Source organism: Tyto alba, unplaced genomic scaffold (assembly GCF_018691265.1).
Source record: "Tyto alba isolate M040663 unplaced genomic scaffold, T.alba_DEE_v4.0 Super-Scaffold_18, whole genome shotgun sequence".
In the NCBI taxonomy this organism is placed as follows: domain Eukaryota; kingdom Metazoa; phylum Chordata; class Aves; order Strigiformes; family Tytonidae; genus Tyto; species Tyto alba.
The window spans coordinates 6,344,246-6,368,127 of record NW_024881280.1 but is presented as its reverse complement, the minus strand read 5'-3'; the positions used below and the strand labels follow the sequence as shown (position 1 = coordinate 6,368,127).

The window sequence follows — 23,882 nt, the reverse complement described above, 5'->3', positions numbered from 1 at the left end:
CTATCTCTGGTCATCTCCCACACTTCACAGGAGATTCCAGAAGTCTTCTGTCATTTCAGAGACTCCATCTCTCCTCTGAGTTCAGGGCATGTCAGCAAGATAAAAAGTCTTCCTCTAAAAATACCCAAACTGTCTAGGTAGCTAAGCTTCCACACAAAAGGCAAGTCTCAAACAAAGGGAAAGCAATACTCACTAAAGAAACAGCTGGTTGCTTCCATTCTACACCCCTGTAACCATGAAGCGTGGGGAAAGATTTGGTTGAGTAATTTATGTCTGCACTTCTCTATTTTCAAAGACCACACTAGAAGCAACTACTGATCTCTTTGGTGTGCCTTTTGCATCCTCCCTGAACAAGAGTGGGCACATACATCATCTACTGAACTCCCTAAAGCTCATTTCATCGCTCCACAGACACCACTTCAACATTGAATTCAGCAGGGGAGAAGATGGCTCAGAGAAAGCAGGGCTGTAAGGCGTGAGGAAAAGAAAAAAATAGGCCCTCAAAGTATTTGGCAAACAAGCTGCATGTGGAGTGCAAAGGCCACCTTGAGTCCACTGCTGCTGCTCCCCCTCTGTCTTGTCAGGGCTGGCACATCAGTACTGCAGCACTTGTCACAGCCACCACTTCGGGATTAAACTCAGGTATTTACTTATGGCAGAGAGCCAGGAAAGGCTGCATGACAAATCAACAGCCTCAAGGAATCTTTCCCGATGATCTCTTCCTTGCCATCAAGCTGCTGTACTTACGTGTGAAGAAGGGGACCCAGGGCACAACACATAAGCACAGAGCTAGACAGTTAATTTGTACCTGCCCTGGAGGGGTAAGAAAACTTTTTGCTAAAAGCCTTTGCTCTGCAAAGTCCTAGTTATTGACCTAGCTCTTCCCTCTTCCCCTCCTGCTCTAATCCAGGGAAACTGCTGCTATTTAATAACGCTCTTCAAATTCCACCTTTCCCCTCCATTTCTGGGGTGTGCCAGCATTAAAAAACTGGACAGGGCGATCGCCAGGATCCTGTCAGTCATCCAAGTAGCAGCAGGCTGCCCCAAACCCGTGCTGCTGCTGCTGCCAGCTGGCAACGGTGCTGCACCTGTGCCCGGCGGAGCCTGCGCGACATCCGCACAGCCGCCTCCGTGCTCAAGGTCTGCCCACCTCGAAGGAGAGCGATGAAAAGCAGGGGAGGGCTGAACGCTGCTTGCTTGGCTTTGGGACCTTTCTCCTCCTCTCTGGCACTCAAGAAAGAAAAAACATGTTTTGAAGCTGGAGGAGAAGAGAGAGCTGGCACAAGCTGGTAGGGAAACTCAGCAGGAACTCTTGCTTTTATCTTTTTTAAATTCAATAGAGACATTTCTGCTCTCCACTAGATGCATCGCCTTTCAAGATGCCAATAAATTTCAAGCCATTACCTTTGCTTAGCCCCAGCAGTAAGTTGGGCTGTTAGATCAGCCTTGATAAAGACTGTGTGGGGAAGGGGGGCAGATGTTCTCTTGTTTACATGGGGAAATCTTGTCATCCATGAAGCTCCATCCTGACAGGTAAAGGGAGAGGAAAGGCTGGAGCAGATCAGGTGGGTTTATCAGACACCAGCCTAAAACGTAATTATTAATTTTCAACCGAATCGATGCTGAAATCAGAAGCTGACTGACTGTGAAAACATACAGAAAGAAAAACATAGAATGTGCTAAACCCAATAGGAACTTCTTCCTGGAATAAAATAAACTGGTAAAATCCAGTTTCACAGCTACTCTGACCTGGGTTGCAGAGAAAAGAGCTTCAGAAAGGAGTGCTGATTCCTGCTGGATGGGTGTAGCTGGACTGGCAGCCAACATCTGTACCTTATCCATGCACAGATGTAAAGTTTATACTGGTGAACAAAGTGCTCTTCATATGGATGCTGGTTATACCACCAAAGCAACTGTAGAGGCTGCACAGCTTTGCCAACATAACTGCAGCTATACCGGAGCCTCTGGCCAACACACCAGTACCTCCTTTTGTACCACACTACAGCAAACTAAGCTACATGAAGTATGTAGTACAGTTGCAGCCCTAAAAGCACATCCAATCCACAACACACTGTTAAGTTCACTGAGAGCACACCTCCAAGCAAAGCTTATGTACAGTTTGAAACTACTCAAAAGAACAGGAAAGCAAATGCAGAAAACTAGAAACTGCTCTTGTATTTGCCAGAGCAGCAGATGAAGTGCAGCAACAGGATGAAGCCGCAAGCAGAGCAAAACCAACAGCAGTACAACTAGGGCTGCACACGTTCTGTATTTCCCTACCTGCCCTTCATCATCTGCTCTACAATCTGACCTTGAACAACAAGAACCTGAAGTTTCACTTCCTCTTTTTTGACTGAAGCACCCTACTGTGAACTGCACCTCTATCAATCCATTATCTCTTTTTGCCTTACTCATCCCAATAGTGTGTTGCCACTGAAAGATCTTACCTGTTTTTTTGTTGTTGTTGCTGATGTTTTTTGTTTGGTTGGTTGTTTTTTTTTTAAAGTCAACATGTTAACTAGTTCACCTCTGACACCAGGGTATAAGATAAGTTGCCATAAAGCATCTACCACTCTACTTAGTGCTGTATGTCCTTTGCTTAGCTGCCAGGAAGCCACTGCATCATTGCCTTCTATAATGCTGCCAATAAGTTTAAACAAGTCTCTGGCTTTTTAAGGTCCGGAAGCATAATAAGAAACAGACATCCTAACCTGATCTCTTTAATAAATAACACTATCCCTTTTTTGCCTAGATTACATTCTTTACTCTGCCTTCTATTAATGAATTTCACAGAAGCTGCTGAAATTCAGGCTTATGCCTTGCACTGCCACAAACCTCAGAGCCCTATGCAGCAGAATTCAAGTCTAGCTTATCTAAAACAGAGGACCTTGAATGCAAAGCAAAACAAACACTCCTTGGGATAACTGACCAATGGCTCAACACATTTTAAGACAATGTCTATCAGTATTTTGAAACAAGGCAAGTCTCCCCTTTGTTTGGAAGGAGTCTCCTTTCTGTATCTATACACAGATGTGAAGACAGACATGTATTTCCCACGATCAGACAGGGAAAAAAAAAATGTGCTTTTTTGTTCCCAGTCTCCCCTTATTTGGGACATTGGTCTGTGCTGCTCTCCACCCCTCCCCCACAGCTGATTCCTGCCAACAACATACACGTCTTTCCATTAGATCTTCTCTGTTAAAATGGAAGCAAAAAATAATGCACTTATCTTTTTGGATTTGTCAGTCTTATCCTCAAATGGATCTTATCATCCAATGCTCAGCATAAATAAAATTTCTTTCAACTCCATTTATCTTCCCCAGATGCAATATAATCATATATGAAATTCTTCTTCAGTCTTTACCAATACAACAAACCTCTTTCTGCCTTTTTCTGAACCTGTTGTCAGTACAGAAAATCCTAGCTTTGCTTTCTGAGCCACAGTGAACTAAATGAGAACTAATGCTTAATTTTCAGCAGCAACGAAAAACTTAACTGAGGATACTCGATCCAATTCCTAGAACAGGTCAGCACCAGAAGTTTCCGTTGAACAGCCTGAGAAACTTTCTGCAAGGGTAAAACATAACTGGTTCTTCCTGACCATACTTGATCACATAATTTATTGCTGATCTTTCAAATCAGAAGTAGTCTCATTACAGCACACCTAACCCTTTCTTCCTTTAGACTAGCTCTTGGCATTATCAGCTGGCACCTTTTGCACAAGCCTGCCATGCAACTGCTACATGAGAAAGAGCTTTAAAATAACTAGTGGGAAATTTCAAAACATTAACAAGAACTAGGTCTTATGAAGAAACAGATCATCTCGGGTAACACAGCTCTCACTCAGGAAAATAACACACTCGGAGTGAAGTGGCTCATTAATTTACTACCCATCTCCCAAAGGCTGCAAAACCAGGGTAATACCTCCAAAAAGCCCTTTAGGGGACTGGTCCAAGCCCTGATCTGAAACCTAGGGCTGAGTAAGCAAGAAATTACTGAACAAAACAACTGTCCTTTCAACTGTGCATGTGTGTGGTTGGAACAGATGAAAGGAGAGAAACAGGAATGCCAAAGGGAGTGTTAGCGTGACAGAAGATAGATACGTATACATTCAGTGCAGATGCACAAGTGAACTGAACTGTGCAAGTAGGACTGTGCCCCCAGCTATTGCTATCTCTTGCAAAAATCACTAACAGCTCTCAATGCTGGAACAATCTAATAAAAATACGGTCACTTTTATGTCAAAAAGAATGACAAGCTTGATTTTTGCCCTTAACTCAAAACTGCAAACCAAAAGCAGTACCTGTGAACTCCCCAATAAATGTCATGCTGAGACTGTAACAGCAAAAACTACAATATGTTAAAGATCTAATGACAAGAGCAAAGGATTCACGCACAGCTGCCATTCCACCCCGCTCTCCGTCTGCTGAGCTTCAACAGAACAGCATACAAGATCAAATGTCAACAATATGTTGATGACAGAGCTACATGCATCCTCATCTAGGTGAAAAGAGGCTGTCATCCAGCTGCCTACACGTCTGGAAGGAATAAATACGGGAGGAAAGAGTTGGCTTAAATTTAATTCAAGAAGGATGGTAGGAAGAAGCACTGAAAAAAAAGTCTTAATGAAATTGCAGACCTCTTCTCAGCCCGTGGCCAGTTGAGTGCAAATCTGGTAATAATTCACCTCGGCTTCTTTACCCCTACCTGACTTGGGCAAGATGACTGCACATAAATCATCTCAGATGTGGAACCATCTTTGCCATAATTTCTTCTACCTAGTTAAAGCTACATACCAAACCGCACCAAAGCTAACAGTAGCTACTGTGGAGCAAACGGGCTCAAAGCCTTGCCTGAACTGCAAGAGCTCAGCTCTCCTAATACTAGACCCTGTATTAAACAAAAGGTGTTGGCTCTCAGCTTCCCATCCCATAAAGTAAAAACATCCTGAAGAGATGCAATTTGCTTTTTCTTCACACCTGACACCGCTCTCATGCTTAACCATCGCATAAGATATTAACCCAGTATTTTATGAAGGGATCCTGACGGGTTTTAAGTTTTTACAGTTTCTTGTAAGTTCTGCCTCAGCAGCCTTCATGCAGATGGGTGAAGACAGCCATTTAACTAACTCTTACAACATACCATTCCTGCATCTATGCTCAAATATGCACATCTATGCAAATCTTCATGCCATCTGCAACACCAAGGTTGCATTCTCCAGTGATGTTGAATACAGCTCTTTCTTACAGCACCCTACACAGGCAATGCTCATCAACATGGGGTTTGGATATGCTCCATTTTTCTAAAGATACCTGCCAGAATCTGCCCATATACAGAGCATATAAAACTATTTTGCCTCAACCAGACTATAATGCTCCAGGTTGCATTATAAGGGCAGATTTCCCATATCAGTTGAAAAAGGGTTATGTCCCCATACCCTCTTCCTAGTATCAACAAGTACATGCAGTCTGTCACTCTGCTTGGACTTTCAGTTGTCTAAGAAACATCTACCTGTTTCAACTTTTGCCAACAGTGAAAAATTTCTTTGGGCAATAATTGGAGGTATTATTTGCAGTTCTACTCAGAGTTGTCAGAAGCTCCCCCTGCTGACATTAAGATCTCAAAATCTCTCTTAAAAGGAGACGCAAGGGACCACACCAATAAGCATGCCTTTTCAGTAACACACCAAGAGGTTGGTACTCTTTCTTGCAAACTACTCTTGTTTTCAGAAATATCTTAGTTCATATGAACTTTTCCACTGGAGGTAATGTGTTGCAGTAAGCCATCTCCACAGACTCCTTAATTTTCTTTTCGCGTTATCAAGGGTTCTGACAAAAATACAACTGGTGCCTTAGTGAAGCAAACGTGCACATCCATTTGCTCTCAGGCTTACAGCCCCTTTGCTGAGGGCTGCAGGAGCATTCACAGCTCATCCAGCAGGACAGCCAGGTCTGGCAGCAACCTTTGCCAGCTACACTGGATACGTTCTACTGACACTTGCATGAAGGTCAGAAGACAACAGCACTCAAAATTGTGCGTCTTCTCACATATTCTGTGCATTGTCCTCATTAAAAGTCAATACACTAACAAAAAGCTTCACTCTGTGCTAAAACTCTATGCGCCTTTCTCCTTCAGGCCCCTCTTCCTGCAGGATTTTGAATTCTCCATCTTTTTACAACGGAAGCATACACGTATTCTGTTCCATCCAGGCTAGCCCGACTGACCACTTCATTGGGTTGTTTCCCAACTATCAAGTCTTGTCAAGAGCTAATTCTGGATCTCCACAGCCTGAACTTCCTTCCAGATTCAAAGCACAACACAGTATTAGAGGTGGGGCTTGGTTCAGTTACCTTGCCACCACAAATTGCATGATTTGCTCTTGAGCTTCACATCAATCAAATTTTTCTATCACCTACCTCACATTTTGTATCCTTAGCTTAAAAGCTCATTTCCAAGCTTTATTTTAGTTTGGACTACAGTAATTATGTTTTTCTGATATTTCAGAGTTTGCTTCCTCTGGGTAAAATGGAAAACATTAAACATTGCAAGGGCATCAGAATTTGTGAATGCCAGAAATAAAACTACCTTCTGGCTGCCTTTCTCACTAATATCCACTGCTAACAGATCCAGGGCAATATGATCCTTACTCTTCTATGTTTCTAAGGAACTTCAGCTCCAACTCAATTTCTAATTTCACATTCTTCTAAGTTCTTTAACCTCTATATATTCTTGGAATCATATGGAATTCAGTAATCACCCTAGACCCAAGCAGCTTGAAAACTCATCTTTATTTGAGACAAGCTCCACCTATGCTTTCAAAATAGGCTGCAAAACCTATTCTTACTCCATATTCAGAGTCCTTTCTCCAAACTTCCCATCTCTGAAACTCAAATATTTCCAGATATCACCACTTCCTGTACCACCCCAAACTAGAGATCTGCTAAAAGCAATTCCTTCCCCGTACTTTCCAGCTACAGATAAATTTCAGAGATGTTAACTAGATTTGCAAAAAAACCCCATAACAAACCACAAACACAAACAACAAAAAAATATTAGAGAGCTTTTTAAGCCACAGTCTGAAAAACAAACCTGTTCTTCAGCAAAGCCAGCTTTCCATCTGAAATGCTAAGCAGATCAATCTGACGGGAGTGAATAGAAAAAGCATGACCCTCCAGCTCACAACTACCATATTTTATGACAATTCACTACTTTAACTCAATTTCTGGAAACAATTCATAACTGTCAAATCATGTCAGCCCTGACCTGTAGAACTCTACCCAATCTCTCCGAAGTATTAGGAGCAAGGTGTATATAGACAATGCACACTTGTATAACCAAGATGCTTAGTACAATCCAAAAATGCTGTAGTTCTTCGAGAGAACATTTCTCTCTAACTCTGAAAATGACACCAGAAGCCACTGGATTTCTAGATGCAATTAAGTGTATTAGAGTTTCAGGTAACAAAACTAATTAATTGCATCTTCAAAACCTCTATTTCAAGGGCAAGATGGAGGAAACTCTGAGGCATAAAAACCTGCATTCCACTGACTGGATGTGGAGGAGGGGTTAACTGGAAGCAGAAATAATCACTGTATTTCCCTCCTCAGCAGGTTGCCATGCTTTTGCAGTGACTTACAGGCCACATTGCCAAGCCCTACTCTCCCAGTTCATTGACTGCAAATCAAAAGGCGTCAGGGAAGAAAGGAACAATTGTGAAACAATTTACAAGAATTTTCTTGTATCTGATGTAGCATTTCTCTTGATTTTCTCTCTTGAGAGTTTTGCAAGTAATGTAAAATTAAAATATCCATAAAACATTGCTTCAGAACATGGCTAAGACTTATTTTTAATTAAGAAGTTGAGTAACAATTGCTTTGTAACACAAGCTGTTGGCACAGAAGCAACAAAGATGCTTTCTGATTCTCTCTAATGTGCACATTAAACTAGAGATTGAAGAATACAGTTTCACCAGGTTTCCTAGACCTTCTTCTACTGCATGCTGGCCAAGCTGCAAAAAGGTTTTTACTCAAGTGAATAGGAATATGTCAGCCCCTGTAAAGACAGTGTGCTAAAAATATTATGAAGTTTCCTACTTAAAGCTCTATTTCCATTTTGCATGTCTTGAAAAGTATTACAAACTTATGGAGCAGTCTCATTGCAAAACACAAGTTAGGAGATACCTGTAGTTGATCTACTAATTTTTACAACTAGATGAAGGAATAATATTTACAAGATTAACAGATTTATGTTTTCTAAGCTTGGTCCCACAGACTGCACAAAGATGATCAACAACACACAAGAATGTTGAAACGATACTCAACATCCTCCCACAGGAAGGCTCTTTAACCGGATTAATTCAAACTGGTCTAATTGTGACCCTGCCACATGTGCAGAAAGCTGAGAGTCCAAAGCAGTCAGAAATGAGACATTTTTAACATCTTTAAACATGATGTGGGAAAGGGGAAAACAGCAAATTCGTTAGCAAATCCTGCTAGACTGTATAGATTTAAAAACGTGGGGGAAAGGTTTTCGGAAGCTAAAAATACATGTTCAAGAAAGATGAAAAAAAGCAACCTTTAGAATACATGCAATCCATCTGGAGAAAAATAATCCAGAACTACAGCAGATGAGAAAGACAGGAGTGCAGTGATGTGGAGCAAGTCTGAAAAGCAAGAGTAGGAAAATGGTAAAGAATTTTCAATGCACCACAGCACCAAAAATAAAAACAACCCACCCTTACAGTTTTTGGCTGCATAAGTAATGCCCTATAGTCCAAAAAAAGCAGGAAAAAATGCCCTCTGTGAGCTTCTGGTAGGACTGTGCTTATCACATTATGCACATTTAAACATATCCCAGAATGAGAGGGAGAAAAAAAAAAAAAAAAAAAAAGGGGTATTTTGGAGATAATTTAGAAGAGAAAAAAAATGAAAGCTGGAAGATTGAATTATAAGAAAAGATTAAGGTAATACAAAGCATTACTTCACTAAATGGTGACTAAGAGCAAGGGTACAAGCATTTGAAGAGTATAACACACCATAGAGAAAGAAGGTATGTTTGAAATGGAGATGAAGAAATATAAATGGAAGATTTAAACAGAAGCTTACTGACTTAGCTGTCTACAAAAAAAAACATCTCCAAAAGGAAGGGCTAGAAGCCATAGCAACTGGAGTTTAGAGCAAATGTAAAGGATGGATGAGAGGAAGAGACATGATTTTAGCTAATGGGACTTCTCTATCTTAATTTATTATGATATGGTAAAAAGACTGTGGGAAGGGATACTCCCGTATCTGGCAGTAAAAGCTATGTATTTCACTAGGTTCTTAAAACATCTGAGAAAAGAAACAGTACCAGGGCAAACGATGCTTTTAAAAGAATCTAACAGGATACTGAATCCATGTAACTAGTGATCTTATATCCACACAGCCTTCACCAACCTTACCTACTAACCAAATTGTGCTTTTTTTCATAAATACATTTTAATTTCTGTCTCTTACCTTAAGAGGCTCATACAAGAATGGTAGCTCAGAACCAGGGCTGAAAAAGTGCTGACTGGTGCACCAAAGAATATCCTCATCATTGATCTTCCCTTATAACATGGAGCAGATGACGACGATAAACAAGAGTTTTATATCAGCTGATAAAGCAGCTCATGTAATGACGCAGCTGAGATGACCCTCTCTGAATCATGAGCAGTCTGGAGAGCAACTACAGAGTCTGAAGGTGAATCAAGCAATTTCTCAGAGACAAGTCACTCCCCAGTGCAGGGCCACTAGACAAATGGCTCACTGCAACCCTTGTACACTGGTAAAGCTCTGCCAAAAGTAGTAATAGTCAGAGGGGCCTTTTAAAAAAGAACAACTCTTAAGAAGGTAAAAAGAGAGGGAGGAAAAAAGGCTGCTCATGGAATAAATTCAACTGTGATCAAGTTATCCCCCAAAGTGAAAAGGTTTGAATAGCTATTTTTCATCTCCTGCAACAAGTGCCCTGAATACATGGCTTAAAACTTGAATCCAGCCCAAATTTCAGCTTTACAAATCACCTAATTCTGCTTCAACTCTCTTTGTGCATTATCAACTGGACATGGCTTTTCCCGTCCTAAACTATCACTGAACAGCTGTCATGCTCTGCTGATGAACAAAGCAAGACATACATGTTCTCTTAACTCTATTTGCCAGTTTGCAAAAAGATGAAGGTTTTCCCTCGAGTACTAAATGGTTCAGCTCTCCCCCAAAGCAGAAATACAGAGGGATAATTCCATTGCCAAAATATGTCTATGTATACATAGAAAGCTCACTAATAAATAGCCAATAAAAGCCTGTTTGGCAAAAGTATGGTAAGCCTCACCTTCAGCCTGCAAGTATGGCATGAAACTTGGCTTCTACCTTTCCTGAAACTGCTGGTGGCTGCTCTCCTGGAGGTTAGCCACTTTTAAGAATGTCAGGAAATGATCCTGAGGCCTCAGCTGAAAACCTCCCCCAGCAAAGCCAACTGTAGTAGTACAAGCAAGACGTATATTACCTGAAGAAGTACAAAAGATCTACTGGGTACTCTGAACGATATCTAGGCTTAGGAATGTAGTCCATGACATGGAATGTATTTGTTTGTCATCATATATGAAACCAGAGTAAAGTTTCATGATTCTGTTATATTATATTCTCCTGCCACGTTTGCATACCTCTGTAATAAGTTCCTTCATGTTTACTATTCAATAGGCCTGGAACGTGCTATCTCTTTGCTACAATACCCCAGCAACTAACTACTAGGCTAGAGCCAAAGTGACACAAAATCCCTGATGAGAACACACAGAAACGGAATACACATACACTCACCCTCATAGAGGTTTCTCCACCGTGGGGCTGTTGCAGCCTGAAGACTTGAGCAACCATGTGTTCCGTGGAGGGGTGCAACAGGATACGTCGGGAAGCCAGTCCCACCATTACATATCTGCCCATTGGAGACAGACTCACAGAAATGGCATTAGGGCCTATGAAGTGAAGAGGGGTTATTTCTCTCACAGGTTGACATCCCTCCCCATGCTTCATCCTCACAGCTTCTTCATTCCCTCCCAGCATTCTCCATAACGCATGGCATATTAAGCTCATTCTTATAAGGAGCACAGAAGAATAAGGAGACCTGCCCAAGCAAAAATTTTGCAAGACATTTCCTTGCTGCAAGTGTCTTTCCACTAAGACAATGAAGTTCTTTAAGGAATAAAAAGCTCTCTCTTAGCAGCTCCCCTGTAACAGCACCTTACATGCCCAGAGCATACCACAAACTTCTCTCAAGCAGTACTGTATTTGTGGTTGGTTGGAAGGCAAATAAAATATTTCCTGTTACTACAATCACTGAAGTTCAGACTACTGCATTTCTCACTGAAGGCTGAGTCCCGAGGTAACTTCTCACACCCCCACCCACCCTGCCTTCTTGCTGCATGCTTACCAAATCGCTTTGTGTAAAGCATCTCGCCCAAGTTGTGCGGTGCCAGAGAATACACAGCCAGTATTCCTTCATCAGGGAAGCCTCTCTGACTGCTGGGAATGAAGGCTGCCAGCAGCTGCCCATCGGCAGAGATATCACAGCTAGCATCATTGTAAATCTTGCAGTTTTGGACAAGCACGTTCACAGAGGCTGCAAAGAAGAAAGGAAGGAACAGTGATTAAAGCACTCGGGTTCAACAGAGAATAAGGATTTAATCCTAACGTTGGAGACTGGACAGTACATGCAAAAGACACTCAAGACACTTCGCTTCCTCAAAAAGTTTATGAAATGTTAATACCCTGATTAATGTAGTATTTGCTCCAAAACGGAAATAAGATACTGCAATGAGCCCAGGAAATGAAGTCTACTCACCTCCTGAAGCCTTCAGCCAAGAAATAGTGGCAATTGTACTTTATCAAACCTCTCCTTTGTTGAGCATAACACCATCCTTAGCAAAGGACAGCACAATTTAAACAAGTCTCAAATCCTGACTCTCTGACAAACTCCAGCAGTGGTATCATTGCAAACAGTACACCTTAATTCATTTCCCCTTTTCTTGTGGAGCCCCTAGATCCAGCTCCCCTTATCTCCAATAAACAGGAGATGAGAGAAAAATTCCTCCCTGCAGATACAGACATTCATTTCTGACAGCTGATTTTTACACCAATCTTGGATAAAGCAAGTGAGAAAGGGCAGAGGCTTCTCCAGCCAGTCCTCCATTTAGTTACTCCAGTATCTGAGACACTCGTGCAACCAGTGAAGTAACTGTTCAGCAGGCAGGGTAACGAGCAGCAATTCACAACACGTGAATTTTAATTTAGTCACTGCTGGCAAAAGTTGCGGGGTGACCTCATACAAATCTTTTCCCCTCCATGCCTTGCATATGCAGACTACAAGCTCTTTGGGATACTGAATCTTGCTGAATCACTTGTGCCATTCCTAGCACAAGGAGATTCCAAGGCCTTTCAGCATTGTCATCACCAACAGTTCAATGATGGCTCAGTAAAACAAGGCTGGAGTCATGTTTGCTCCCTCAGCCTAACCTAAATGTGCTCCAGTCTTTCACTAAAACCACTGCAATTATTCCAGGAGGTTTGGAGCTGAAACTGCATACACTTTTTTGGGGATGGGGAAATTGTATATTCTAGTATTTTCAAACTTAAGGGGACAGAAATATATAAAAAAAAATAGAAATAAAGCCCACTCTGCATGCTAGAAGACTGAACACCCCACCTCGCTTGCTTGAAGCTATAGCATGTGGAGCACTGTGCCAACTTTCACAGTTCAGAAATTCTCTTCTAAACTGTCAGACCATTCCCAGCTCAGAATTTGCTTTGATTTGTTCAGCTAAAATTGCAGATGAGTTTATGAAGGCACTTTTTCGGGCTAGATTCCTTATTAGTTTAACAAAAGAACGGTGCCAAAAATGCTTTGTGCATACTTCTGAAAGTTTGAACTTCCAAATCAAATTAAGGCTGTAACTCAATGCTTTAACAAACTGGTGCTGCTGCCAGAAGAAACAATCCCTGCCCTTTGTTTCCAACAGTTCTGTGGAAAGAAAGCTACATCAGGGAACCGATATGGCTGAGAAATTACTGCCTGTTGTCTAGGTCACTTTTTAGCCAGAACAGTTTCCCAGCCACACAGACACTTGCAGCAGCAGGAAAGGAAGTCATGACAGGGAAACAAGACTGGACTGCACCTTCTTCCAGTATTGCTGACTTAAAACACTCGCGGAACCTCATCTTTAGTTCTTCTGGTCTCAAAGACATTCTTCTTGGAAACTGCTTTCCTACGTGGTTGAGTATCAACTTCTACTGTTCCATTTAAGGAACTCTGATGAAAAAGATGAGGAGGATAAAAAGTGGACTATGTAATTACATTCTGTATTAAACCACCTACACCTGTACTCTAAATTTATTCAATCATTTCAGTCTTAAAGCTGCTAAAAACAGTAATTTTCAGCCTAGTATAAACAGAAAGGTGCTGAAGAGAAAAAAGTAAATAAAGGTAGTCACTGTCAGTGCTGAAATAACAGGATCTAAAATACATGTGGCCCTTCAAAGAACAGACAGTCCAAAAGATGACAAAATTCCCGAGTGCTCAGTCTGTAGCTAGTTGAACAGAAAGACAACAGAAAAAAGACTACCTAATTTTTTAAAAGGTAGAATTAAAATTTGCCCTTTTATCTTTTTTTTTTTTACATCTAGGCTTTACTCAAGTACTCATTATGTTATCACAAGAGAAGATGGGCATCAACACAAGAACTGCAGTATATGCTGTGAACTAGCTAAAAGATACATGACAACAGGTTGCACTACTGTAATCCCTGTCAAATTGGGAGGATTCCTGCAGAGTTCTTCAGTGACTTATTTCAAAACCAGTCCTATTTATTAGCTCTATCAATGGGCTCTGCACACAGTGGAGCTGGTTGATGAATTCTGGTGATAAAGTTGGCTAATTTCATTAACAGAGCATGCTCAGACCACACAGTAAACTGAAGTACACAGAAACGTAACAGAAGTGAAATGAAAGAATACTAAAGTGCATTAACATTTATAAATTTCTGCTTTACCTAGGAGCTTCCCAGTTGGAAACAAGAGAGAGCCAACTTTGGTGGTCACAGCAAAGACTAAGCCATCCACGTGGCGTAACAGTGAAAGAGATGGCCACCCTAAATTGCACTAGGGAGCACACTTACAACAGAAACATCGGTGGTAGTATACAATCTTGTGCTGAGACCCCATGCAAGATACTGGGAAGAGTTTTGGTCAGAAATGTTAAAGAAAGATTAAACTGTAGATAGTAACAAGTCCAGCAAAGAGCTAGTAAGATGACTGGGGACAAAGAAACATGTATTTTATGGGTTTGGTTTTTTTTTGTTTGTTTGGTTGGTTGGTTGGTTGTTTTTTTTTAAAAAAAAAATCCTGAGGAAATGGGATTGTATTTACAAAAAATACCAGAAAGTGCCAGAAAAGTGCCACTTCTCATCACAAATAACGTTGACAGGTGAGTATGTGGGTAAACGCAGCCTTTAAGTTTGGAAATTAGATGATTTCTACCAGAACAGCAAGATTCTAGAACAGTCTTGCAATAGAAGTGAAAGTAACAAAGAATTTAACCAATACTAAGACAGAATAAGAGGAATCACAGGATATGCCTAGGACAGTGGGGAGCTAGACTCACTGGCTAGTGGGGTCCTTTCTCACCAATTCCTTTGTAGCTGTACTCTAATCATCAGTGATATGAAAAATGGAAAAAAAGGGGGGGAGGGGAGAAAAATGGGAGCTTATTGGACTGGTGAATATAGGGACTCTCCCAGCCTAAACCTGAGTTAACTACTTAAAAGAGAGCCAAGCCAGAAGGCCAGCAACAGAGCAAAACTATACATTATACAGGGAAAGCATATGTCAGAGATACAGCTATGAAACATGCCCTCCTCTCCATCCCTGTAAAAAAACTGTATTAGAAAATATAGCCCAGTCTCTTTCTTTGGGGTCTAAAAACTGTTCTCTCTCATTCCTATTCTGCTAGATATCTAAGTTTTCATCCTGCATCTCTGGGCTCAGGATGCAGTTTCCATGAGGTAGCCACAGTTTCTCTACGATGTCTTTTGATGATCCATATTAGAAATAGTGAGATGGTATTACTTGCTTCATCAGACCAAAGGCATGGATGTCATTTAGCCCAGGGACCTTTCTGTACTGATGAACTCCTGGTGCTTTTCAAAGAGGTGCAAGAAGTTTTAGAGGGTACAGAAACTGATTTCCCTGGGCCCAGGTAATGGGCACACACCTCTTCCTCGTTCCTATAACTACTGAAAAATCACAGTCTATAGAATCCATGCCTCTTCTCAGCTTTTTGATTTTGAGGATTTTTTTAATCTAATGCAACCTTAGACGTTCATAAGAAAAGAATCCCACAACTTTATTTTTCTAAGGTAAGAAATGCTTGTATTTCCTCTGTACTATTTACAGATTCAGGGACATTGCCATGTCTTGTACATATCTTCCATGGATATTTCTTTTTCCTTTCCAGTTTTCTAACTCGCTTCCTCACCTAGCATTTACTACATGTCTTTTTAAAATGGTGTTGGGCTTGGATCATCAGTCACCAGGAGACTGTTTATCATATAGCACATGTTCACTCATTTTTTAACTACGCTGTTCCCCGCAGCTGCCCTTCAGTACAGCACAGATTTTTGGTGAGCAGTCCACAACGATGGCCAGCATGACTGCATGTCTCATTCTTTTTAAAGTTTGTTGCATATGGTGAATGCCTCTTAGCAAAACAGCTCATGAGCTTCCCCCACCAGAAGTGAACTATCTTTCCCCCTTGATGTGTGCCTGGAACATAAAACATCACAGATGCAAGTTGCACTGAACAAGAAAGAGCACCCTTTACTTCAGTCTTTCAATATCTGATTCACGCTGGCATTACGGTTCTTTGCTCTTCCCCCATTTACAAAGGATGAGGGACTCGGGTAGCACTTACACCTAGAACCAAAGGAGCCTCCTGTGCCTGCAGAAAAAGTCTAAATGCGAGACGTGGAGATCTCAGCAAGGTTTAGTTTTAAGGAACAGCATCTAAGATTCCCAAGACACGGGGAAGATGAAGATACCCATGCCTTTGACAAAGCCACAGGTTGATTTCTTTGAGCCTGAGGCCTGATCTATGAAAATGAAGGTAATACAGAAGATTTTAGGGGAAAAAAATGCTATTTTTGGAAAACCATTTACAACAAAGCTGCCCTTTCATCTCTTGTCCTCCTCTGCTGTTAATGCAGCCACCGAGCTGACAGAACAGATCAAAAGAAACATCAGAGATCAAATTAATCAAGCTGTTGTGCCAACTCGGGAGTGCTTACACCTACAGCGTAATTACGCTTGAAACTGGGGAAGGCCTGGAACGCCAGCAGCAGCAGCACTGTTTGCCAAAGGAAAACAGTGCTGGGCACACCATCCGCCCCTAGCCACCCTTAAGGATGACACTTGATTAACAGCTGCTCCTATTTATACATGATTTAGCGTGCCTTTTTTTTTTTTTTTCTTCCCCCTTTTTCTTTTCTTAAGTTCTTCTGTATCCCACTGTGGATCAGCAAGTATTGATCAAATCACCTTCCTCAAGTCCTAACCAGCGTTGGAACAGGACAAATTCCTGAAGCATGACTAAATGTTGAAGAACTAGACCAGCTCAGCCACTGTGGCTAGAAAATGGAATAATGAGCAATGAGTAGCGTGAGAGAAACTATATTCAGAAGATATAAACACTAGAGAAAACCTCCAACTGTTTTACCTGTGGAAAGGCTATATTCTACGCTGTTCACTGATTCAATACTTACTTGTCGGCTGCAGGAAATTTTAAGGATATGCAACACTCACTAGAAGGACATTTAAATAAATGCACTGTCTCTGCTGTCAAGTAAATTCCCTGCTCCAATGCTGATACGACTGACAATTACAGTTTGAGACTGGGTCATGTTAATTTCAGAGCTATTAAAAGCAAAACTGGCTAAAGGAGCGAAAAAAATCTGAGGCCATCTTTTTCTACTTTGCAATTAACAGAGAAAGACGAGGCAGAGATTAAAATCCCACGAGTCCTTGCAAAGCCATTTCCCCCAGACTGCCAGAGTCCTCTTCCAGGCGCTTGCTGGCTGGAGCGTCAGCGAGGTCGCTGCCGTGGAGCCAAGTCCCGAGCCCGGGGCTCCGGAGGGTGCTGGGGCCCTGCCTTTGAGATCACAGCACTGGGCTAATCACGTTGCTGTCGCTTGCTCCGCTTCGGTGGAGAACATCCTACTTCCAAACTGTCTTTTCTTTGTTTAATTGTTACAGGAAGAAGAGCAGCTCGGAGATGGAGGTTGGCCCCGGAGTCATTTCTCTGACGGAGAGTGGAGCAGCTGGCAGGCAGTCCCAAGCTTCAGCTGCATCATTTCATCTGCCTGAACTCCCAAACCACTTGTGGCTCACGTCAGTCCCAGGAAGGGCAATAGCCCCCTCTGGGTAAGTGGGCTCTCACATAAGCACCTCTGATTTACAGGAAATGATGGAGAATAAAAAAAGGAGCTATTGAGGACATGTGCTTTACTGGGAAAACAATTTATCTCCAAGATCATGAAGAGTCAGAAAAAATCCTCCAACCCACATCTTGTTACACATGTAGCTTCACAATATCTATACAAATTTGTGCAGCTTGCCTCTGTTCTGTGCCTATGCAAGCTTGACAAATACCTGGTTAAGGATGAGTATAGCTGCTACTTCTTCATACATCCCTACCTGACCTTGGCAGAGGAAGACATAGCTAACAATCTAGAAATGCCAGAGTTTGGCTCAGCATGTAAAAAGGAAGAAGCGAAATAAAATGAATTATTACCGTTTAGAAATCTTCCAAGATGGACAAATCAAGTACTATGAAGCACAAAGTAGGCAGTCAGAAGGGCTGGGGGAAGGGCTCATAGCAGGAACTGTGCCTGCAAGAACGGCACAATGATAACAGAAACTGCAGCCTAATTTCCAGCTAATTGGACACTATTTCAGAATGGAAGCATCCTCGTAGGGGAGAGGGAGAAGACTGAAGTACTGATGTTTTGAGGAGCAGATGGTTCTTATTTTCTATGGAATTCCATAAATTATAAACAAACATCTTATGCCTTTTTTTTTTTTTTTAAATCAGCAGCTTTTTCCTCAGCAGACAGATGAGGCCAAAATAAAAAAAAAAGGCTATTAGCTGCTGTAGCTCTCTTCAAATACTTTACAAGCTTACAAGCTTGCACGGAAGACCTGAACAATTTATGTGAGCAGCAAGATGCTTCCCCCTCTGACTTCATCTTTAGTCTGTTCCAGAGTCTGTCTGGACTACAGAAAGCATCGCCAACACATACCTTCTCCTTGAGCACTGATTCTCAGTCCACAACTTTACACTAGTGCTACAAAGTCTGGCATATAACAAAACACGTCAAAGCACTGGCACGCGAGTTAAACACCGTATTCTACTTTCAAGATGACACTGCATGCTCCTTCCCAAGACATAAAATGGTTCTCAAGGACAAAATATAAAGTGTCTTCCCCCTTTACAATGTTGAGGGCTACTGTCTAGAAGCAGGGCTTTTATTTCCCACCAGGCTATAAACACACCGCAATATTTTATACAATGTGAAGGAGGGAGATGAGACAGAAACACCAGATACTTTATCTGTAGAAATGATACAGTAAGAAAGCTTTCTGCAATGGGATGGGCTACTTTCTCCTATTTCCCAGGGATTGGGAGGTAAATGGCCCCATACAGGTTGCTCAGAGAAGCTGTGGACGCCCCACCACTGGAAATGTTCAAGGTCAGATTGGGCAGAGCTCTGAGCAACCTGATGTGCTGAAAGACATCCCTGCCCATGGTGTGGGGGGGTGGACTAAATGATCTCCCTTCCAAACCACTTTGTGATTTCGATTCCCCGCATCTCTACTGCTATGGTGTCACGACACCTACTTCTTTTGTAGGTTTTTCACAAGCAACAGGACAGTACCTCACAGAGACCTCTATTGTCAGATATGTCATTTCTAGAATTGCAGAACAGACAGGGCTGGGACTGGGAGAAACTTAACTCATTGCAATGGCTACCTGTGAAAGCAGAAGTCTCTCTGAAAACGGAATCCCTGCTCTCCCTAAAAAAGTCAGTCCCTTAAAGCAGAATCCAGTCTGTTTTTGCTGAGAAGTCAAGCAATGAATTTTACATAAGCACAGAGATGGCCTAAGCTTAAAAAAAAAAAAAAAAAAAAAAATCATCACTGTACAAAGAAACATCCATGAATATCTACCTCCTGTCTTCATCACAGGCTGCCACAAACATTTCTGCAGCTGTGCAGCAAGCTATATCAGGATATCATTCTGGGTTAAAAATAGCCTTTCTAGTCAAGTTAGTTTTAGCCCTGAAAAAGTCATTCCTTTATCAGCTGACCGCAAGCATCAAATATGCTTGTGCCTGCATAAGGAAGTCTCTTCCAGTGAGAGAGCCAGCTTATGCCATAGAACACATGTAAAACTATGGTCTAATTTTCATACAGGGAAGGAGAAAATAAAATAAATAAATAAAATCAGCCATACTGCTCACATTCTTAACCCAGAAGCAGCTTTCACCTGAGATTAAGGGACAAATCACTGCTTTTGCAAATGGCTAGAAGCTACATCTACTTCCCCTGGCTTGCAACACTGTGGTAAGTAACAGACCAGAGCCCTGATTATTAAACTGTTTTGCAGCACTTAAACCCACACTAATGTCAATAATTTGGAGAATTCAGACAGAATTCATTAGCAGGTTCCAATGCAAAGGTACAAGGAAAATATCTCTCTAGAAACTTGTCGGGAAAAGAATGAGGAGATTGGACACAGAATTCTAGAAGGATTGTATACTTCCCATCACAGTGATCACAAAGAAGTCCCATTTTTATGCATGGATTTGATAACAGCAAGAATATCACACAAGTTAGAGCAGGAACAGCTCTGCATGCTTGTAGTCGACTTTCTCAAGAGGCTAAGCATTTTACAGTTCCCAATGCAACAAGAAAATCAAGTAATCCAAGGCGTGCAACATACAGCTACCTTTGGAAAATCCTAGAGCTTATGGTAGCTCTGGTTGGTATAAACTTAAAAGAAAGTACTGGTGTCCTTTCCAGCTTACCATTGCTGATTTCAGGCAGATCAAATTTAGTGAAGTCCCACCACTGGAGTCTGTAGGTGGTGTTGGCAATGTTGCTGGCCACAGCTGACTGTCCATCCCCAATCACAGCACCTACAGAAAAGGGGGAAATAATTAGCAATTTAACCTCCAGAAGATTATTCAAAAAAGAACTGGTGAGACAAAACCATAGGAAACCTTTCAAAATCCAATATACAAAAAACTTAATTACAGAAATGGCAATACCTCCCTAAATAAGCCACACAGCACAGGAAATTAATAGGAAAGCACCTCCCTGCAACACATTTCTGAAAGAAAATAAAGTTGATGAGAGATAAGACTTGCCCAGACTCACAAGGCAGAAATCCTAATCAGTTCATTTGGTGCAAATGCATTCTACTTATTGGTACTAGTGAAGCTGCATTTTCACAGACCCAAAATTTTCTAGTACTGATATGAAGGCAGACCAGAATACATACTAATGAAAAGCATTGCCCTGGCAAATCTCACACATTTGTGGACATAATACCTGCTACAACTGTAAACTCCATCAGAAAATACCGGTTGCAATACAATATTTGCCACACAGTAAGGACTAACAAAATATTAGCAAGGAGGAGCCATGAGCTGGCCCTTTGCTGCTCTGGGTAGCCCAACCTCCAGCAGGCAGGGGATGCCCTGACTCCAGGCAAACAACATGATCCTTGCTAACCACCCAAGGATTTGGGCAACAGCCCAAGGCAGAAGGCTAAGCAGAATACTTCAGAAACTAGCATAACGAACGTAATTTTCCAGGCAAAAAGGAACTGCCGATGGTAACTCAAGTTGGCATATATTTGAGAAAGCTCGGAGGCATTAAATGCAATCCCTAGGGAGGGAATTGGAGAGAAGAACCAGTTCTCCCATAATACTACTAGAGTCAAACATCTCATGCTATTTAGAGTCTCTAAGGCCTTCATATACATTCAGCTCTTGCTCTACACACACATGCTGGCACACAGGAAAACTCAAGGTAATAGAATTTGATAAGGGAGACCAAACAAGATCATCCCAAAGCACAAATTAGGAATAGCACAGAGCCTCCAGGGCCTGCACAGTGTGGGTTTCAGCATCTCCATATTGTCTCCAGTGGGAAGCACACAAAAAAGTCAGTGGCTTCACTTTCCTGGAAGGGCTGGCTCAGGACTCTGCTGCTCCAGCAGCAATAGTGAAAGAGACATGACTGACAACTCTACGCAGTACACAGCAGGCCAGCTGCCTGTGCAGAGAGCTAAAAGCTTGCTAACTGCTAGTAAATGAAAGTGGTGTGCAGGAAGATGAAGAGACTAAAGTGGCTGAATTTTTATTTTTCTTATCAAATCCCAGCAGAACACTCAGGCTTGTAAAAACAAATGGCCTGAAAACACACACACACACGCTAACAGGGTTTATGTTTTCTCTGCAAAGTAAAGAACAAGGCAGGAAGGGCAAAGTAAGGAAACAAATTCTAGAATGGTACCTAGAAATAAAGAGAAAGACACCAAGAAAGCTGCTCTGAGTCCTCTTTTCATCAATAAGCTGTCTCAAGTCCTGATTTTTGGTTCTGGTGAAAGTTCAGAAATACATCAAGAGCAAGACTTCTGAGCAGACACCTTTACACTGTGTACTCAGCCATGCCAGGCCTCCAGCAATCGACAAACCTCTACTGTGAGTCTGCTCAGCCTCTATATCTGCCTGTCACACATGCACGGATCACTTGGAGAGCAGAATTAAGACCACTGCTCTTATATATGCCCAAGGCCTTGTTCTCCATATCCCCCAAAACAAAGGGCTCCTCTGAGCAAGAGATATACACTGGAGAAAGCAGATTCAATGCATTAATGAAATCACATTTTGCAACCAGAAGTGGAAAAAGGACAGTTCAATTTTATGTTGCTTCACCTATAAAAGTCTCCTCACTGCAAGCCTGGATTTGGTACACAAGGGCAGCTTCTTCTGCTGCCTTTCCTCCAGCCACCAGGTGGAGAACAGAAAACTAGTTTCTGTACAAGTGTCAAGCTGTGGGACTGGCTGCAGGGAAACTGTAATTAACATCACCAACTAGGTAGCAACTGCCTCACAGGACTGAGTCAGACAAGGAAAACACTCTGCAAAGACAGGCAACAGAAGGGCTACTCGGGGCACATAACTCCGGAATGTTGATCTTACAACAGATGAACGTTACAAAGTCATCACCTGTTTTGCAAAGAAAACAAGCTTTGTAGGAATAGCAAGCAATATAGAAACTGGAGAACAACATACCCAAAGAGAGTAATTGTGTGCTCCCTCTGCACCACAGAAGCCTGGCAACATCGCTAACTGCTCCACAAACAGCAAGTTCAGCTGGCTCATGCAACTGTTGCACCTACTGCAAGTACTATAAAAAAGCTGTTGGCAAATGGTTTTGAATTTTTTTCTGTAAAGATTCTGGTCTTCTCATCCCCTTCCCTGGAACCTTCAGGTTAGTTATGTTGTTCATTTAAATCTTGCATCCCCTTCACCTCCAAAACCAGTCACATCCTACATGGAAAAGCTAACAGTGGAAAAAAGCAGTACCTGCCCATCTACCAAACTGCCCTGCACTAATTTCAGAGCCAGCAAATGCCATCAATTAATGCTAGTGCTTCAGGTAACAGATACCTTTATCAAAAAGATTAGGACACAGGGAACAAGGTTCATAGAGTGAAAGGTGCACATTCAGAAGGATTTGATCCATTTCTCAAAGGCTCCAAACCAGTGTGCCTAACAATAATGGCAAATCCACGACCTACCTTTTTATTAAGAAATTACCTCTACTCATACTAATTATGTAATTGAGAAGTGTAATTATTAAATTATATCTAGCTATATATAACAAAGTGGAATAACATCTGTATCACAAATCCTGCCAGAAGCCTCTCACAAGTACACAGGCACTGTCCTACAGTAAAGATGATTAAAAGCAAGAAACATTTGAGACATTCAATTTAGGGATGAAAACACCCTCCTCCCCCGTACACAACTATGGTCTCCTAACCTTTGCCGTTTGCTTCTTCCATTAGTTGATAGGGAAGATTTGAGACCATGGGTGGAAAACTTAAGAAAGTTCAAGTCCTCACTACAGAGCTTTTGTTCACCGTGCAGTGTGAGAACTCACTCTCACCTGGCCTTGCCCAGTCAGGATTTCAGCCTGGGTGAAAGCAGAAGGTGGTGTTGCCTCTTAAGTTCTAGTATAAACCGGAGGCAAAAAACACACTTCAGCTTCTTAAATGTGGGCAGCAGCAGATCAGCTCTTGCAATGAGCAGTTCTCACCAAGCACTTGACAGTTTGTCCTGATTCTTGGGTCTTCCACTGTTTGATGGGATCACAATGACTGCAGCGGGTACCCGAGGGTCTCGGGCTTGTCATCCCCATGAACAGAAAGACCTTTTACTGTAGAGATGATGTAGATTTCAAAATGCTGAAATCCAAAGCGAAGGCCAATTGAAATGCAGTGAACGTAGGTTTGATTGGCAGCTTTCCTGCGTCTGTCTATCACTGCGTAATAAACACTGGGTGATGGCAGAAATGAAGATAAACGCTTTCAGCAGCTCCCCCAGCTCCCCCCACCGCCCCGAACTCCATCCACCCCCACCACTCAGCACATGACAAGAGTTTAAAGAGTGGGGGGAAAAAAGTCTTAACAAAGACTTCAAAAAAAAAAAAAAAAAATTCCTCAAATCTTTTCTTATAGGCCACCTACAC

General features: G+C 41.9%; 1 protein-coding gene across 3 annotated transcripts in view; it reads right to left on the bottom strand.

Moving 5' to 3' along the window:
- The window catches only part of AMBRA1 (autophagy and beclin 1 regulator 1), a 137,888-nt gene that overhangs the window by 35,157 nt on the left and 78,849 nt on the right, over positions 1 to 23,882 (bottom strand). For all 3 annotated transcript variants that reach the window (XM_032993410.2, XM_032993412.2, XM_032993411.2), the window contains 3 exons: positions 20,144 to 20,254; positions 11,440 to 11,628; positions 10,830 to 10,984 (listed from right to left, as the gene is read on the bottom strand). In XM_032993410.2, coding sequence (XP_032849301.2) covers positions 10,830 to 10,984; positions 11,440 to 11,628; positions 20,144 to 20,254 — 455 coding nt within the window. The remainder of the gene's footprint in view (positions 1 to 10,829; positions 10,985 to 11,439; positions 11,629 to 20,143; positions 20,255 to 23,882) is intronic.